The 20,035-nt window shown below is 37.8% G+C and overlaps 1 protein-coding gene across 2 annotated transcripts in view; it reads left to right on the top strand.

The window, feature by feature from the left end:
• The window catches only part of AGPAT5 (1-acylglycerol-3-phosphate O-acyltransferase 5), a 60,468-nt gene that overhangs the window by 19,803 nt on the left and 20,630 nt on the right, over positions 1-20,035 (top strand). For both annotated transcript variants that reach the window (XM_080387757.1, XM_080387758.1), the window contains exons 4-6: positions 2,902-2,991; positions 10,590-10,680; positions 19,858-20,019. In XM_080387757.1, the coding sequence (XP_080243883.1) occupies positions 2,902-2,991; positions 10,590-10,680; positions 19,858-20,019 (343 nt within the window). The remainder of the gene's footprint in view (positions 1-2,901; positions 2,992-10,589; positions 10,681-19,857; positions 20,020-20,035) is intronic.

Below are 20,035 nucleotides of genomic sequence, written 5' to 3'. Positions count from 1 at the left end.
AAAACACTTCCTGCCCTTCCTGTTGATGTTCTGTCAGTGATGTCACTTACACTCCACTAAAAGTTTCCAGAGCCACGTAATTACGCCATGTTTGTGGAATTCATATTCCCTACCTCACGTAAACATCCTGTTTGGAAATAAACGTGGTCTGGATGTCCAGGAGAGCGAAATTCAGGCACAAAGGAAGTATATTTGTAAACATAATCCATTGTTGACTAAGAGGGGGGCTTTTAAAGTACAGCGGAAAAAAAGTACAACTTTAAAAACAGTACTTCCAGAAATCTGTTTTGAAAAGCATTCATATATTTGATCTCTTACTGAAAAGGAAATGCAATACAAATTGGGGAATTTGAGTTATATACAACTGCATAAATAGCATTCTTCTTGGGAGGCAGCTATCTAATAGCAAGAAAAGAAAAGAACCACTTAAATTAACCTGTTATGTTTCAGGTTTGATTTATTAGGTAGAACTATTTCTTTTCATAAAAATGAGGCTTTATTATTTTTGGGTGGATCTGAAATTTTTTTTGCCCTATCTTTCTCCACCAAAATGCAACTAGCTCCTATTCATCTTACAGCACCTGGTGAGGCTGGAATGTAATATCCATAAATATTTTTGATACGCTAGAGTTTGCTTGACTTTTTAACATAGGAAGTATGTCTTCTGTTATTCAGCGTCGGCTTGTGTACCCTTCTGGTTGTTACTCAATTTTAGTCAAATATTTAGCTGGTATGGCACCTTGCCTCTCTTTAGCTTTGTGCCATAGGGCAGCTGACATTTTTGTGTAGTTGGGTTTTATGCAGCAAATGGTGATCTTACATTATGTAATTTGTTCTTATGTTACATGACTATACTTACTTGAGAAGTAAAAATCTGTTTCTGACCATTAAGAAGTCTGAGGTGGGGACACCAAACCTGTCTTTGATATTGTGTCCTAAGCAAACCGTGCAGTAGTAATTTGATTTCTCCAAGTTCACAAATTAAACAAGGAAAAGGTGGTTCAGTGTTCTTCCAGTTTACTGAAGCTGGTTTGTAGTTTGATAAATAAGGGAAGACTTTGATTCCAGCCTTCTCTCGTTTATCAAAGCTTGACCTAGCTGAGCTCACACAGAAGGATGACTTACCAATGATGTGGAAGTTTTGTATAGCAGATGTGTTATTTCTCATACCAAACTGAGTTTGCCCTTCCTGAAAGCAGTTGTGGTGGTGAGTATTACTGTACAGAATAAGACTTCTACTTCCCTTTAATGGTGTCACATCTTAAAAATGGTCTTGCATATGGAGTGTGTAGATAACATGTGGCGCTCTGCTGCACAGCTCATGAAACATTTTTTGGTTTTATGCCGTTATCTATCCAGGACTGGTAAACTGCTTGTGGGATGCTGATACGATGCTCCATCCTGCTAAAGGCCAAGCTCGGTGGACTGGAGGATTCTGTTCTTGGTTTTGGTCCCCTGCCAGCCACAGCAGCACAACTTGGAAGGGAACCACAGACCATAATGTTAAGATAGAATATTTAATAAGGAGTTAATGCATCATTGACTTTCTGTTCCTTTTCATTGCAGCTTTTGGAGAACAACGTAAAAGTCACATCAAATACCACTAGCTAAGCAGCTGCATGGCCGTTGCCATGCCATGAAAAGCAAAGCCTGAAAGCACTTTGCATAACTGCCTCATCTGCCTGCCTCCTCCTGACCCCTCAAACTTTTTACCTGTCTATGCCATGCAAATAAAATAATAGCTCCCCACACACCCCTACCCCTGTTTCTAAAATGTACTGTATCTTCCTGAGATAAGACATTTGAATGAGGTTCAGCTCTTAGTAGTTTTAATCTTGCTGTCACCTTTCTGTTAAGAGCGTGTAAAACCATAAATGGACAGAAATAATCTGACAAATCCTAATGCCACGATTCAGGGTGGGCAGAAAAGAGTATTACCAAGCTAGGGAATCAGTTAGAAAAACAAAATTTTGTTCTTTGGAAGCTATTTATTTATTTATTTCACCCACCCACCCTGAATTCATTGTATCAGTAGTTCAGTAGTTCATTTTGGAGCATGTTCATTTACATCCTCTTGTGTAGCTGTGCGGTAGATAAAACAAAGTGATGTAATAGGGAAATGATGAGGCAAATTATATTTCTTTATAACCCTCTTTCTTTGTGTGTACATTGCCATAGCCCTTTTACTGGAGTTTTTGTCATAAACTCTGTGGAACAAGTTATAAAACTAATCTTTTCCAGGAAATGATCCAAGTTTTAACGGTTTTCAGTAAAAATACTTTTATAAAATCTTTTGCCTTATAAAGATTTTGTGTTACTTACTCATTTATTATCTTCTTTGTTAAGTTTGATTCTCTAATAAAATGCATAGAAGTTTTCAAGACTGATGCTAGTTACTTTTGTGCTATTCATAAATTTTGTATGTAGAGGTATGATATTTGTAGTTCCAGTGTTTGCATTAGTCAGTATTTAGGAGTGGGCACACCAAATTGAAAACATTGATCTATAAGTACTTGTATGTGAGTAACTTCAGTTGTGTGATTTTTCCCTTGATATACAAGCTATGCTGCTTGTCAGTGTTGTCGTGAATAGATAGATCCCTGGGGTCAGATTCAGTGCCACCTTCCAATTAATTATTTAACACCTTTAAACAAGACACTTCAAGTGTCTTATGCCCTTTTTTTTTTTTTCCATCTGATCTTTATTTAAACAGATTTTGTGAACTAAGTACATGCAAATGCACAATTAGTTTCAGGTGCTTTCATCCTAGGAGAAAATGTCTTGTGGGCAATTTGCAGCATGAGTCACAAAGGCAACTTGTCATTGTCTCTTGTTTGTTCTATCAACTCTTCTACATTAAACTATTTAAATATTTAATACTTCTTTCTTTTCCTCTCATAGCATGGAGGAGTCTATGTAAGAAGAAGTGCCAAATTCAATGAAAAAGAAATGAGGGAGAAGTTGCGGGCCCAGGTGAAAGCTGAGACTCCGGTAAGATTATACCTTTCTTCTCATTTCTTTGTGTTTTTAATGGAAAAGGCTTATTAAAGAAATGAGCTGTGTCTGATACCTACAAACTACAAGATGGTAATCATGGAATTGTTTTCTTTCTGTATTTTTACAGTAACTTTCTGTGATTAGGATACCACTAATTAAACTTGGGAAGATTTAACTAGTCCTTGTTGTGATACGAATGATACGAACTTTGTGATTCTGTCTTTAGGGGGCAGGGGAGATCTAAACTAAATCTGAGAACATGGTCTATAGCACCTTCCTTGAGAAACCACTGTTCCTGTTCCCTGTGTTTCAAAAGATGATATTTTGACTACTGTGTGGTTGTCAGAGACTGGTGTTCCTGACTTCTGAAAGTGAAGAACCATTCCTACCAAATCTTAATTAGTCATCCCAATGATCAATCCTTTTTAGTGGCAGTGACATCTTAGAACTTGGTCTGCTACGCCTGGAGGAGAAAAAAAAAACACAAAAAAAACCCAAACTCTTGATAATTTTCTATTTGAAGAATGATTGTTAGTGCCAAGTGACTTTTCTCATGACTCCCTGTATGGTTTGTGGCTCAGTGGTTAGAATGACTGTGCTTCGCTTCCACTGCTTGCTGTGTATTAAAATGTATTCAGCCTTTTTGGCTAGACTTAAGAAAACCAACTCAGCAGGCCTTGACATAGAACAGTTACACTTTCATCTTATTTAAAATGATGTGATTAGAATTTGCCACTCCAAATACAAGTGTCAAACCTTTTATAAGCAGAGGCTTGGGTAGAGGTGGTGTGTGGTGCATTGTTTGGTTTGATCTTCATAATAGTTGGTGGGGTTTTTTGGGGGTGTGGGGGGAGGCTACTGTGTTTATGTTTGCTCATGTGTCTGTGTTGAAAAAGTAAACTGGCCTCACATTTACTGAGAGGCTTAAATGACTAAAGCATCTCAGTTTAAGACTGTGCTCAAACTCATTTGTCCTAGTCTAAGATGTAACATGAACAGTTTTTTTTCTGTTTTTAATTAAGATAAGAAAGTGGATCTGTTTCTAGTTTTTAGCATGTAAGTTACAAAGGCCAGAAATACATTACGACAATTAAATGTTTGCTGTCCAGTGTCTAATATAATGATGTCCACATGGAGAAGATGGTCATACTCAATAGTGGTAGCTTGTGCCCACATTACCAGGGAAGGTCCTGGGATATTAAAAGGTTGCATTGCATCAGCTTATTTTCTGTATGTCAGTGGCAAAGATTCTACTTTCTGTACAACTTGTGGTGTAATGGAATAAGCAAAGAAAAATTGCAGGATGTGTGAAACATACTTGGAGTCATCAGTCTAAGCAATTCCTCCCCCTGCAGAATGCTGGTGAAGTTTGCTTGTTAGTCCAGATGAAATACCCTAGCAGGGTGTTTTCCTGCGTAGGCCCATGGATTTCTTCCTACTCAAAGAGGAGCTTGTAGTTGAGTCTGGCTTTCTGGCTTCCTCTGCATGCCTTAAGATGCAGTGGTTTGTTGTAATAACAAGGGTTTGTGGTAAGAGTTGATTTGAACTTTGCATTAAATTAGTCTCCTTTGTAGAAACATGGATTTTTTTTAATACAATCTTAGGAAGATGTGCCTAGACATTAATCTAATTCTGCGTGTCTTTGGAAACCTGCAAATGATGTTCAGTGGTCCTGCAATGCTATAAATTGACTGGACAGGCTAGTGTGTGATTTTTAGCCCAACTGGCATGTAAGGGGTGGTTTAAACATAAAGCTTTTCTTTAAAGCTACATCCACTGTGGGTTCTGCTTTCCATGGTGGACGTCTACACATGATTCATGAAATAAATCCAGAAGGTTTGGTTTTTTTTCTGGAATAATCTTTCTTCTCCCTTCTCAGTTGCTTGTGGATCAAAAGCCTATACCTAACCTATCTAAACTAATGCCAAATGAATTTGGCACCACTTGGGTACGTTTATTTTTGATGTAATTTGGCTATCTGCAAGTTTGGTGGTGTGGGAAATGGGCACAGAACCTGGATGTGCTTCCCCGGCAGTTGTTCCCGTGTTTCTCATATTATCTAGAGTAGCAGTATAGAAGAGAAATAAGTGTAAAAGCTGCAGAAATACATTCTGTTTTAAATCGCTTTCAGCCAAATCACATAGGGAGTGACAATTTTAAGTTTTACAAAACCAAAGTTGTCAAAAGCCTGTTTTTTGAGACAGATGTCTATATCTATTGGAGTAAAAGACACAGACCGCTGAGTAGTCATTTGAGGGAAGACTAAACTTCCTACAATCCCCTTTATCTGAGAATTTAAATGTAGATGTTGTAAATGCCCTTCAACCTACAGTTACTACTGGGAGAAGAACATGATAACCTGTGTCCTTAGTGCATTATTCATGAAGAAACTTTGAAGTTCTGCAACTTTGCATGACAGTCATGACCAATCATGTTGCTTTTAAAATGAAGACATTTTAATCAGTAAAGGAAGTTGCCCTGAACTCATCAGCTTCATGTGAAAATAATTAATTTACTATTCTGGGATTTTTATTCAAAGTTATGCACTGGATGCTACAGCTTAGGGTGGCTTTTTCTTCAGTTTAGTGAGCAGCTGTTGTTGCTTAGTCATTCTGTGCATACATGGTGGAGTTCTTTCTTTAATGTAACATTAGAAAAAAGCTTGCCTGTCATCTGCTAAGGAAAGAATTATATGCCAATAGAGAGGAGATAGATGGGAGTCTGTGTTAAGGGTCACTTTGTTATTTACAGTTTCTCTCCACATACAGTTTAAACAAAAGAATCCAAATGATTAATGTTCAGTCTGTCTGGAGCCATCCCTGTTCCCATTATGAAACTGAAGATGTGTAGAAAGGCAGAAGCGGTTTTCTGTTCTTGTCAGTGTAGCAAGCCCTTTACTGTTTTACTGTGGTCTTTTATTTTTTTGTAATGAGAAGTAAATTGCAGGTGGAATGCAGACAGGAAAAAATAAGGCTGCCTCTTGACCTCTTACATTGACAGAAGAACTGGATTAGTGATCTGGTATGCCTCATTTTATGTAGGGACAGTGGACTGCATGATGCTCCTTGCTTGCCTTTTCTTACAACTTCTACTGGCCTGCTGCCTTAAACAGCCCCTTTGCCTGCCCTGCTGTTCACACCTTCTTTCCCGATGCGGCGCAGCAATATTAGACACGCAAAAAAAGCGCTGTGATGCTAGACTGAAAAACTGTTGCACCTTTGTTTTCTTAGTGGGGATCCTGAACTAATAAATTTTCTTATTTACTTCTGGAAATTACTTTGCTTCTCAAACTCAGTGAAATATACACTCAAGTGGTTCAATATTGGGCCTTTTGTTGGCAAAACTCACTTGAAATGATGTGATTTTGTTTTAAATTCCATAGAATCTTGGTAACAAATTCCAATCTTATGTCTTGTGGGAACAGAGACTATCACATGGTTTGAAAGACACTTTTGAGCCAATGTTGTTTAAATGTAAGCCATAACAAGATAAACTGCATTTCTAAATATAACAATATATACAGCTGACACTTGATATGCTCAATCTGCTTGTATTATAAAGAAAGGTCACTCTCGTGAACACCAACTACTCAGTTTGATAACTGAAAATGTAGCTTATATTTCTTTTTATCATGCATAGAGAGAGGAATCCTGCATTCTGAGATGTGGGATTTAACCCAGTACAGCCAATATTTAACTGGTTACTATGTGTTTTGGTTTCGTCATTCATTCAGTCACAAAATAAATCTTTGTCGTGTGAAACAGTACCAGTCAAACACTGAAAACCTGGAGAGGGTAGATATATTAATACAACTGCTATAAGGCTTAATGTAATAATTGTGTTATATAGTTACTAATTTGCAAATCCCCAGCAACTTCTTTGTAAATCCTGAATGTCCTTGCTGCTTTCCTCACATCACCTTTTGTATTTCATTCCAATTATACCAGATAGGCTTTCTCATACCATATCTTTTTCAGTAATTGATCTGACTGTTAATGTTTGTCATCCAGTTCACCAGAAGCATGTGTTCTAGGCAGTCGTCTAAATGGATTCAGATATGAATCAGTCTAGTTGTCAGGATGTAATAATAATAATAATATTTAAACTAAGCAAATGCATTGTTTAATATAATTTTGAACGTAGTAAATAAAAATATTTAATTGTTTTCTCCTTGTCACCCATCTGGGAGCAGCACAGTAAATGCAAGAGACCTTTAGTCAGTAGCTACCACTTCTTGACACCCTATGTTCTTCTACAGAGTGGCAGCTGCTGTCTCCAGGACACCCTCCAAAGCCCTGTCCTTGGCCAGGTTTTATCTTTATCACCTCTTCTTGCTGTATGCTGATGGTATCTGGGCAAACTTTGTTCTGTACTCCAGGAACTTGTGGTGATTCATGACCCTTTCCCCTGCTCCACCTATACCAGATCCTTTTGTGGCACTCTGATCTATCTCAAGGACTTCCTTGGCTGCCCCACTCCCCCCTCTGGAAGCACAGCCCCTCTTGGTGCTGTTGCTATTTCTTTTTTCCTGGGAGACCTTCACAACACTGGGGAAATGAATAGCGTTGTTACTTGGGTGAAAGCGATTACCATCATCCATTCATTTCATCTGTGGACTGTGGCAAGTTCACGGACATTACGCTGGGGACTCTGGGTAACACCTGCCTCTTTTCTGGTTTTCTGTCTCTAACAAGAATCAGTAGGGTTCTGCTAAATGAATCCTGATCCACTCCTTGAAGCGTTCAAATTGATGAGAGATAGCGAGTGTATTGACACCCACCCATGACACAGAAACGGGTGTGAAAATACTATGTAACTGAACATAGGGGACCTACTCTGCTTGGATTAAAACTGCTGTTTCAATGAATTGGGTACTACGGTAATGCATAATTTTCTGTGCCATTTTGAACATGAGCAGTGTATTTTGCAGTCACCACAATAAAGTGTGTAACTTTTGTGTAGCTAATTGCCTTAAATGAAAAAAGTCTGTATAAAAAATTGCCTTAGCAGCCCCTGGTGTTTCTAGGTAATTAAAATGCTTCTGTAATTCAACAATTCTTAAGCCAAACTCAGGGGAGCTTATTTGAAATCTTAGATTGGAAATAGTACTTAAGGATTTAGCTTCTGCTGCCCATGGTTGGAGAAGAGAGAAGCCAGTCATGCAAGAAGATGTGGTAGGCTGAATTGCAGTGGTAGAGTATCTTTGTCTTGTGCAGGACTGTACATGAGTGTAAGTAGGACATCAGTTTACATTCATTAATTTTACTTGGTAAAGTACTCCTAATGAGCTACATACTAGGTTTATATATGCTGAATTTGATGTAAAGGCCAGTTCTCTGCCTTGTTGGTATGCTTTCAGTTCAGAGAGATTCAGATTTTTGGTCAACAAACCTGTTGGGCTGCTTGCATTTTAGAGGTTTACAGGAATAATTAAGATACAATTTCAACTCCTGCTTGGTATTACACACGTAGGACTGGAGTAAGTAGATACTATCCTCTGTGTAATCAGCTTTCAGTGGCTGATTATCTGCTTTGAAAACCCGTAATGTCATTGCATGCTTTTAAGTGCTGACCCGTGTACCAAGAATGGCATTCCTGTCCTGTGTGCTTCACTTTCTTTGCTCTGTCAATACCTGTTACAGCCACTGTATTAGCTGAACATTCAGTCTTTAATGAGGAGGGGGGAAGTAACCTCATCTTGAAGTACCATTTTAAGGATCCAAATTACATGATTTTAATGCAAGCACATTTATGAAAAGAAAAAAAATGCACCTGGATTTGAATATTATGGCCTTTCCAGCTAACTCTGAAAAGTTTTACTCATTCACTGAAATATTTCAGCAGTGTACTTCATAGATGAAATGTGTACGTGACCGGGGGAGGTGTGGACTGCAGCTGGGTCTAAGGATTCCTGTACTCGTCCCTGTGCTTTTGCTACTGTCATGTTATAAACAGTAAGCACCTTGACTCTTAAACCCATTTTCTTTTGTTTTTTTCCCACCAAATCAGGATACATCTTGGGTTTCTGCCAGCCCTTGAATATTCTTGGACTTCACCTGCCTCTGCAATCTGCCAGTTCTCCTCATCCCCAAACATGCCATGAGAAGTACAGCCTTTCCTCTAGCTCTTTTTATTCTACTGCTACTGGTTCTGCCATGCTTAATATTTTCTTTTCTTTTTCCCCTGCCAGATTCTAGGCTATGTACTCAGTTTTCCTCTTTCTTGATCTCCTGCTGGCTTCACTGTTGGCACAGTTCCTAGATTTCTTCCCTCCTCTGCATTTTAGCACATTTTTCAACCTTCCACACTGTGGGGTGATTCTGGAGAGTTCATTTGCTGGGTCCTGTCTTTCTGCACTCTAGCTGTCCTGCAATCATTAAGTGCAAATACCAGCACGCAGTGATGTTTTGTGGGCCAGAAGCACAAAGTTACATTCCTGTGTGTCTCTTTCTGAGTTTTTATTCAATTTTGCATCTTTTCATGAGGTGCATTCCCACTTGTCATGTCTTCCTGTACTCACTGATAATCCTCTTTGGACTGTTTTGTAAATCCACTACTACTTCTTCTTTCAAATATTTCTTGAGACTCATTTCTGCAAAGATAACATTAAGTAGTTAGTCTCGGCACAGTAGGCATGATTTTACTGCAAATGTGTCATGTTCAACTCCACACTGGTTACTGTTTGTGGCCGTAGCCTTTTCTTCTGCACATGAACCCCCAAAATGAAATTTTCCTTGCTTAAGTGATGTTTTGCATCAACTTTTATGTAGGAGATTATGTAAGACACACGGAAAAAAAAGAGAGGGAGATGGAAACCTCTGTTCTGTTTCAAAAACAAATGGAAAATCCATCAAATGTGACTCCTTCTAATTTTACAGTCAGATACGCAGATACTTAGGCAACCTTTACCTGTGTAGTGATTTGAGAAGCCACAGACAGTTGTTGCTGAATAGGCAAGCAAACTAATTTACTTGGGGAAAATCTAACCTTGCAGACATGCATGCTTAAAGGAATGTGACTTTAAAGTTCAAGTTATGCTGAAATGTGAGTTTAAGTTCATAATATATTTAATATCTCATATAGTGAGATGTATAAAGGCGCTTAAGGTAGCTCATCTATCATAATTACAATTAATAGTATTCCTCATTATGAATAGATTTAAATGTGTATTTCAATATAAGGAAAGACTAGATGCAAGATCAGTATTAAAGAAAAAATTATAATATAGGTCATCTGTGGCATACTTGACTGTCCTTTCAAAATCTCCTCTTATTCCGCTTAGCAAAACTGATACTCTAGTTAGTATCAGCTGCACCTGACTTGCTCACACATGCTATCTCCTTTCCTAAATCACCTGGGCAGCTTTCTGTGGTGCATATTCAAAAAACATTATTTTGAACCTCAAACAGTAAGTTTCTTAGAGCTAAGAAATTTTAGCTCAAGTACTCTGATTTTCTTTGGATCCTTAACAGTAATTGATGATGTGAACTAAATATAATATGGACCTATCAAGTGGTGACAATTTCTATAAAAGACATCAGCTTACATTCATTATGAGAACTTGTCTGTTTTGTTTCTTTTTAATCCCACAGATGTATTTAGTGATTTTTCCAGAGGGAACTCGTTACAATCCAGAAATACCAAAAGTCATTGCAGATAGTCAATCATTTGCTGAAAAGGAAGGTAAGCAAAAAAAAGTTCTGAAATCATTCTTTCGGTATGGTGTAAACCTGTTATATAAAATGTTATATAATATGAAGATGATCTCGCCTTAACTAGACTGTTAAGCCCCTGCCTGATTGATACTTAAGGTTTAGAATAGCATAAACCAGTTTCTCTTACCACAAAGTAAGATGAGAGTTGCTTATGTACAGACATTTCATGCATTTCACGTTGTGCAAGAGTATCAATTCTCAAAAAAGCTCTTTCGTTTCTGTCTCTATATATTTATCGATACTTCTTTTCTTGCTCCTTCAGGGGCATTAGAATTACTTACACTGGATCCAGGGCACTGTTCTAAGTTGACATTATAACTCCAATTACAGTTGTTACTCGATATAAAAAATATTTTGCATAGAGATTATGCCTTAACAATCTTCCATCACTTAATTTTTAATTAGTGTTTGTACTACCATGGCTTTTTGGTTTTGTTCCTCTCTTAACTTACAGTCTCACCCTTCCTTGGTTGAACTTTATTCTGTAGTCGCTTTGATTGTTGGTGTTGTCTCTATAACCACAGGTGGAATTACTTCATCTTTAGAAAGGCTTGCAAAAAATCTAAGGGTCCCATGCTTTTTCATTTTTTTCTCACATTATATGCACGATACACGTAAACTTTTAAGTCCAGCAGTTCAGTGAACATGTTTCCTGGTTTTGTTTTTTTCCTGTTGACCAAAAGTGAAATAATTCACGCTGAAGGTAAACAAAGAATAACAAATAGGTCTGGTAAATTCATTTCTGTGACATACTGAAATGAATTCACAAGTCTGTGAATCAGCCTGTTGATATCATCAAGCTATTAAGTATTGTTAGCTCATGTCCAAAAGGATACATGCTTTTCTTTTCCTCCTTGGGAAGAATGGAATTTGTTTGCGTGTATGAGCAGGAGTGCTTAAGTCATAATGTATTTATTCATTGCTTCAATTTCCTGTCGGAAATGAAAGTCAAATGTTTCATTTAGGTTGGTGGTTCTTTGAGAGTTCAGAGGGGGTGTTTGATAGGTTTTTTCCCCCTCCCTCCTCCTCTTTCATGGAAAAGAAAGGGCTCTTCTTATCATTCTTATTATTATTTTAGTAAACCTCTTAATTATAACTGCACAATCTGAAAAACAGTGAAACACTGCTTTTGTGCTTTCAGAGCACCTGTTTGTTTCTTCTAGTGCTTTTCTCTCCAGTGTTGGTCTGCTTTTGTTTTGTAAGGGTTACTCCTTTTAAAAATGGTCAAGACAAGTATTTATTAAACAAGAAGCATCTCCAATTTTAGTGCAAGAATTCTCTTGATTGGCTTTTCCCCACTGCTAAATTGTTTTGTCGATGGTGTCTCCTCAACGTTTTATATGGAGAGAATGGGAAGAAGTCTGCATGGGACCCTGCTCCCCTGCATGTTCATGCAAAAATTGATACTTACTTGGATTAGAGCATCCCTCACACAAGTTTACTGAGAAGCAGGGATGGCTGACACTGGAAACTGCACACCAAACTATTCTGATGGCTAAGAGGTACGAGGCACATACCAGTACATCGGGGAACTGTGAGGACGGGGAGCTCTGCGTGGCCTCCAGCAGGAGATGACAACAACTCCCCAGGGTCCCACCACGCTGCTGTGCAGCACTGCTGGCCCTGGCTCATGGCTTCCTCTGAGCAGCCCCAGTGCCACCACAGTCCTGGCTGCTGGCTGCGTGCTGGAGCTGCACCATGAAAGCCGTGACCAAGTGCCTCACCAGCTGGGTGTGTGTAGATTGAGTGCTGGCTGTGCTCCTTGTAAGCATGCAGGGGCTCTTACGTGACGCTGCTGAGCTGAACTGAAAAGTCACAAGTGCATGCTTGTCTAAAAGATTCCGGAGGTTTCCTATTTCCTACAGTTTTAGGAAAGGTAGTAAATAATGCCCAGTAGTTCTGCCACACAGAGGATTAAGGATGTACTGTGACTTCCAGTTTAAAATTTGCACTTCATTCCTCATGGGGTTGTAAAGAAGCGTGATAATTTCATCTTGTCATCTTAGTATATTTGTTGCAGAGCACAATGATTCACAGACATACAGGGAAATGTCTTAGTTTGTTTTATACCTTGAAAGGTAAGTTTTATAATGATTTTTTCCCTACATTTTTGCACAGAAAGTTTTTTGTTGAGAAAATAGTGCAAGTGTAATATTGGAAAAAGTGGTTTAATTAATAAGATTTAAACTTCACATTGATGTTAGGACCAGAGATATTATGTCTAAAGATAACAAAGCTACTCCTAGAGCACAAGCATAACTCATGCTTATCATGATGTCTGAAATACTGTTTTTGATATGTATGTGTGTATGTTCTAGTGGTTCTGCAGAGAGGTACTATGAAAAGGTTTTGTGGGGTTTGTGTTTACTTTTACTCTCCATGGGCTTGATTCTCTTCTAGAGAAGGTTCATTGATTTGAGCAGAATTATCGGGCTGAACTTAATTACCTGGCCTTCATGTGACCAGCTGATGAGCTGCATCTCATATCTTGATGTTCTTTTTAAGTAAATGCCAGTTTTGGACACTGTTACTCCCTCTTTACAGTTGGTTCTAGGACCAGTTCAATAAAAAGAAATTAAAAATAACCCAACAAAAAAGTTTAGGTTGACATCCAAAGGAATATTCTGACATTGCTGGTTTCAACTGTTACGTCTTTCCTCATTGATATGAATATATAAGTAAATCTTACCTGACTATGAATAGGATGGAAGGATGTCAAACAGCGAAAAAATTTAAAGGTGGTGGAGGTCACCCTTGAAAGAGAACTTTTTAAAATACTGACAATACTTCATGTTATAGTATGCTCTGCCACAGAACTTGGGTTCTACCAAAATCTTGACTCCTAGCAAGAGCAAGTTTTTCCTTTTTCTGAAACATGGGCAAATCAGACACACAGGGTAAATCCGATAGATCTGGGTAGATCTGGACATGAGTACATTGAGACTGAAGGCTATAAAGCACAGAGAAATTTCTAGGGAAGGAGTAGGACTGTGTACTTTCTTACTATTTTTAGAAAGAAATAGAGGATATTACGCAGTTTAAAAATTAAGTCCATAGACTGATCTTTCAAAGTTGTCATTAACTACCTTATCAAGTTTAAGTTTAATGTGCTGCCAGCTTTTTGTTTATTAAAACCAAAGAATGCCAAAAACATCTAGAGGTAAAACTGATAAAATTAGGGCATTAATATTCGTGGGTTTCATGCTGGAGACTGAGACACGCGGATCAGCCTTCAGCACTGATAGATTTGACACTATTCTAATCAATTTGAACTCTGTTGTAAGTTCTGTCCAAAGTTTCATTCAATGAGATGCAGAAAGTTGCTTACTTTCAGGAATACTAGTTTTATGGTGATGAATTGAGAATGTTGTCATCTAAGGGTAATGCTAGTACCCTCAGAAACTGAAGATTACTTATTCTACACATTTTACAAGTGGCAGAAAATTCCAGTCAGATCAGCTTCTAACCCAGGATAGAAGAGGGAGCATTTTAAACTCAAAAAACATTTGTTTGATTGCCTTGGGGAAGGAAAAATGCACTTCCTAAAGTTTAAAACCAAAAGCAAAAATTACGTCTCTAAAACTAAGTTGTTTGATTATTTGTGGTAGGATTAATGCAGGAGTTATTCATAGAAGTTAAATCCTGTGGGGTTGAGAAAATTAATCCGGTATTTATCTTTGTTGGCCAAAATAGCAATATTTGCAGGGGTTTCACAGTCACAGTAAGCCATGTAAGCAGTGTTGCCAGAATATCAAATGAAGATGTGCCTCCAGGTTTTCTCTTTTCTCCCGGAGGCAAATGAAAGCCCCCACTTCCAAGCTGATGGGGATATGTGCCATCTGGATTTGAACCTGATACACCCAGTGGTCCTCACCTGATGGGAAATAGCTGGTGTGTGAGATGATTCCAGCAATTGTTACCAGGACGGGCGCTCTCTCCGTGTTTCAGTATGGTTGGTGACTCGTATTTCTAATGAGACATTTTGTAAGATCCTCGTAATCAAATATTTCTTCCTCTGCTCTGTTGAAGAACTAAGAATGTCGCAGCATGTGTTTTGCTCCTTGTCTCCTGAGCTTTTGCCTTCCAAATTCCAATATTTATGTCAGTAACTCTTAGCTCAGGGTTTGCTTTAGTTTCCCATTGTATAAGAGTAGTCAGCCAATGTGATTCCCATCTTCAAAATCTGATGCAGTCATTCAGCTGATTTACGTATTGGTGGCCCTTTTTCAGCTCCAGTCTATGAGTTTAGGCATCTTAAAAGTGCAGCAATTCTTTCCAGCTAGTTAGTGGGCTTGAGTTGATGAGTCCAGGGAATTATATTACGTAGGTGGCACTAATATTTTCATAGGGATTTAACTCTAATCTTTTCATGTTAGAAGTGGCATTTTTTATTTTAGATATTTATTTCAAACTGTTAAGTCTTGCAAGACTGGGCCTTTTAAATGGTACTGGACTATAGAACAACCTTTCTATAAAACCCACAAAATACACGATTATTTTTTTTTTTGGTACCAGCTTCTGGTATAAAATTTGTTCCATTTATATGTTCCCAACATATGCATGTATAGATTCCTGACTATTTTCTAGTAGTTAGACCTCTATAAAGTTCCAAACAACCCAAATTTCTTAGGTTTATAGATCAGGTATTTTATCCAAATGTTAAGAAATGGCATTTTAAATATCTGAAAATAAACAGGAGTAATCCAAAGTCGTCCTCCTCCTAATGTAACTAAATCTGAAAAGTCAAAGAGAAAGGGGTAAGAAGCTTGTTAAATATAACTTGGCTTGCTTTTGCTGAATAAAGACAAAACAGTTTTCCTGGTGAAAGGTATTTATGGAGATGCTTGATTTCTAACCAAGGTCACTTAATCAAGCAAACATTTTGGGTATTCATTTATTATCTCCCTTGTTTTTATGCAGAAAAGTTGCAAATGTAAATGTTTTTTAATGCTAAGTTTATCTTGACTAGTATTGTGCTTTCTGCTAAGATGTTTGTACATGCAGGATATGCTTATCTCAAAATTGCTTTTACAGGTTATGTAAAAAAGAGGTATTTCAACTGAGCTAATTGAAAATGTTTCCCTTCTAGATCTTGGCATTGGTTTTAGATTGTATTTTAAAGCAATCTGAAGTATTCAGTATCCATAGATGTTATTTGGGACTGTCTCTAAAGAAAATAGCTTTTGGTGATATTTTTTCCACACACTTTCACGTAAGCAAGCTTGATGTAAAAGTGCACAGTGAGATGTGGAAAGGAGAATATAATCTTTTAAAAGGGTGGGATATGGACCTTAAGTGACGTTGGAGGGGTATACCATCCATTAGGATGAAGAAAGGATTTCTGTTGTTAAAAGTCATCCTTAGGAAATTAAGTTGAGGAAAGCAAGAAGCTACCTTGTGTTTCTGTAGATGCCTGTCACAGCAGTAAGTGTACCAAAGTGTGGTGTCTCTCGTGTTTTGCTACGGAATGGTCATACTCTTTTTGAGAGGATTACCTGTAATTCTTGTGCTTCAGTTCACACTAACAGAAAACACTTTTTTACAAGAGCATGCGATTTTTTAATAGTCATCAGCTGAGTCCTTCATATGTAAGTCAATGGATACTAGCACACAAATGGATGAGCTCGCCCACCGTATGTAATTTTTTTAAGTCTGGACTCTGTTTCAATAAGTAAGGCTTCGATCACTGGGGGCATTCCAGAAGGCTGGTGGGACCTCAGTGTTGGGCGAGTGCTTGGGACACACCAGATAGCGGCAAAGCTTTCAGTCTAATATCACTACTGAACATACACACACACAAAAGGAAAAGGAAGGAAAGAAAGATCTAATTGTTATCAAAATAAATTAATTGTTTTCACCCTGCTTTCAGTTTTTGTATTACTGTCAAGTTGTGTGTTTTTATAGGTGGGGAAAAACTCAAACTAATTCTGACATTCACTTTCAGTGAGCACGTAACTTTTGTTGATGCAATGTGGTAATGCTAATGTAATACACAGAGGGTATTCTTAATTCAGAGCTGGTTTTTTTCATTGTTCTCATTTAAAAATGTGGTGTGTGCATGTCAGGGGTGAAAATATAACTAATGCAGACCAAGTCTGAAAATGTGGATGGCCTGCCTGCACTGAACAGCTCTGCGGGCTTTTGGCCTGGATGAAGGGAAGAGGAAAGGCAGTCTTCTCCATAGGGTTGTACTCAACTATTATATATGTAACTTCACCCTGAGAGGTTAGATAAATGATGTTTTGTTTGTTGGTTTTTGTTCTTTTGTCTTTAGATAAAAAATTAAATTCTTATAGACGTTAATGACTGAGGCCTTTGCACTCTTAAGCTAAAACCTTCATTCAATTTAGTTTTCTTGCAGACTTTCTGAAGTAATTCATCATCTTACAGTAGTCTAGTAAATTGATGATATTTGAAGTGTCATTGCTCACTGTATTTAAGATTTTCACATTATTTTCATATTTTTTAATGTCTGTTTATCATTTAAAAGTTAGCTAACGTAGAAGAGAAAAGCTATAGCATTTTAAGGTAGACTATTACATTATTAGACATCTAATTCATTTTCTTTGGCATTTAAAATAAAATCTCATGACCTTAAATACTTTGACAGAGAGTCCTAACCTAGTATTGCACAACATTAAAAACAGTTTAAGCAGTGTGTTTTGTGAATTGGATGCAGGCAGCTTGCCAAGGTAACTATACTGTAACTACTTGGGTTTAAATTCTGTTCTGTTGATTTTAGCAGAGATCATCAAGTAATTGCAAGAATGTGTGGTTAATGTTTTTATAAAACAGATTCTTTAAAAGGATGTGCTGAACTCCTGGTGTTGCTGCTTGTTTGTCATGCACTGGAGCGTTTCTGAATAATGGATTATGGACTTTTAAATTTATTTAATTAGATGCATACTCATTTTGTACTGAAACCTTCAAGAGTTCACTGATAGCATGTGGAGTAAGAGGAGTTTATTCTACATTTGCACTTCACAGGTTGTCACTGACCATCTTCATCACCAAAATTGGCCACGCGTTCACAAAAATCAGCACTGAATAGTCTTAGATAACTAAATTAATTTGTCTGGAGGATTCATTTTTCCCTGATGAAACCTGTTTTCCCTTCTTCTTCCCCACAGTGATAGTTTGGTTAGGGTGAAGACAAGTTGGGCAGGAAAGGAATGATAGTGTTTTCAGAATATGCTTGGAAGTTCGGCTCAACAAGAGTTGTGTTGAGCGTGATGTCCACACTAATGTTGTTGCTAACACAACACTAGAATATTCAGTGCTTCATTTACAGAGTAAACATTTGGAAACATAACATAATTATCTGTTTGATGTAATAGTTCACAAGCTAAGAAAACACTACCACCATGTTATGCTTCAAAATATTTACACGATCCATATAACGTTTCACATAGACAGTTACCGCTTTTGCTGGTAAGGCTTAGAACAGTGACTTCAGAAGGAGTGCTAGGAAATAACCTTTTATCTCAGTGTTCAGACAAGGAGATACTTAGCAAATGTTAAGAAATCAAGATTATTATTTATACTGAAATATTCAACTCTAAGACTGTTAGAGCAGTTTAGAAACTAGCATTATCTCTCAGTGTTCAGTAGATAGTTTCATAACTTCAGATCAAAGTATCCTTTGCCCAATGAGGGAGAGAAGTTCAGTACAAAATTGTGACATAATACAATATCTTTTGAATTGATTTGGCAAGCAGAAAGATATCAAAAGCAATACACAATACATTGGTTTAGAAAAAATTCTGCTTCATCTATCAGGAACCAGTAGCACCAATGGATGGTTCTTTAAAAATGGACTGAAGCATAAGCCAACAGAAAATAAGGCTAGAAAGGAATTGCAGTTTTATTCTGATACTTCTCTTTGAGAAAGTCACACATCTTAAGGCAAAAAAACAAAAATCCTTAATATGTTTTTTTTTTCCTAGAAGCACTTTCAAGTAAGTGTGGAAGAGCTCTGTTCAGAACGTGAAAAAGTTTAGGGTTTTTTTTGTTTATTTGTTTTCATATTGAAAGTCATTGTGTATTAGAATTCTAGAATATATTCTAGAATTACAGAATAAAGTTTATACCCTTGAACCCAGTGTATTTGTGAAGGTGGAAGTGGTCAGCAGAAGCACACACGGATATGAAACGCAGTTGTTAGGAGTTGCAGAGTGCTGTTCAGCCTGACATACTTCTGTCCTTGACATATCAGTCTCTGTGTCTTGGCCTGGATGGTTAAAGACAACGGTTAATTTCTGTGACTATGGATTTTTTAGTAGCCGAGTCAGTTGTAAAAGCTTGTTTGCCGGGCAATGGGGACTTCCTCCTTGCTGCCAGAGCTTGGTGCTGTATTTTCCCCCTCCCTGCTTAGTTTTCTGCTGGGATGGTGAGATGAATCAGCTGGTGGGGGAGGGGTGCCAGGGCGATACAAAGTTAGCAGGAAAAAGCCTACAGAAGAAAGCAGTAAGGGGAAACAACTGTGAGGATAAAGTGGAATGTCCTGTTTTCTGTAGCAGCAAGTCATTGCAGTGAGCTGAAGCTGTCTTGAGTCTAACTGCTTTCCCCCATCCTTCCCTGAAGTGAGGACCGTGAGAGTAACCATATCTAACATCCCAGAATGTGCCATTAGAAGGAAGCAAAAGCAGAGAAAGCTAGAATCGGTGGTAGGAAATAATAAAATATTGGAACTTCTAACAGCATGGTAGCTTTGGAGAAATACAGCATCCTGTTTAAGTATGTGTAGTTTAAGACAACCAGTTTTTTGTTACCGTGGGGCAGTATTAGGATTCAGTATTCAGACAAAATTAGTTTGTCCTTTGGAAGTAAAATGCCAGGCTTCTGAGCCACATTAAAATCATCACTGCTTCTAGAGCAGGAGCTATAAAAAGGGCTCTTGTTGAGCAGCTTTTTTGTCATTAATACTGTTTAGTATTTCTGTTTCATCCTCTACATGTGCTCAGTAGAGCATATGCAATGTGCATACGCACACATGCTCCCTCTCAACGAGAACTGAGATTAAAAATAAACCCTTTGTGATTTTGAACAGGTGTGCTAAAGTTCCTTGCCATGATATTCCTTTTGTGAATGTGGTCTGGTTTACTTTCAAGCACTGTAATTTATTTTTTTTTCCCCTCCCCTCTAGGACTTGCTATATTAAAGCATGTGCTGACACCACGCGTGAAGGCTACTCATGTAGCCATTGACACAATGAAAGACTATCTGGATGCAGTGTATGATGTGACTGTAGCTTATGAAGGTACTGTGGACCACAAAGGGCAAAGAAAACTGGCACCATCTATGACAGGTGAGTTGATGTATGT

The sequence above is a fragment of the Falco punctatus genome (assembly GCF_963210335.1).
Source record: "Falco punctatus genome assembly, chromosome: 5".
NCBI classification, from domain to species: Eukaryota; Metazoa; Chordata; class Aves; order Falconiformes; family Falconidae; genus Falco; species Falco punctatus.
This window is presented reverse-complemented; position numbering and strand designations above follow the sequence as displayed.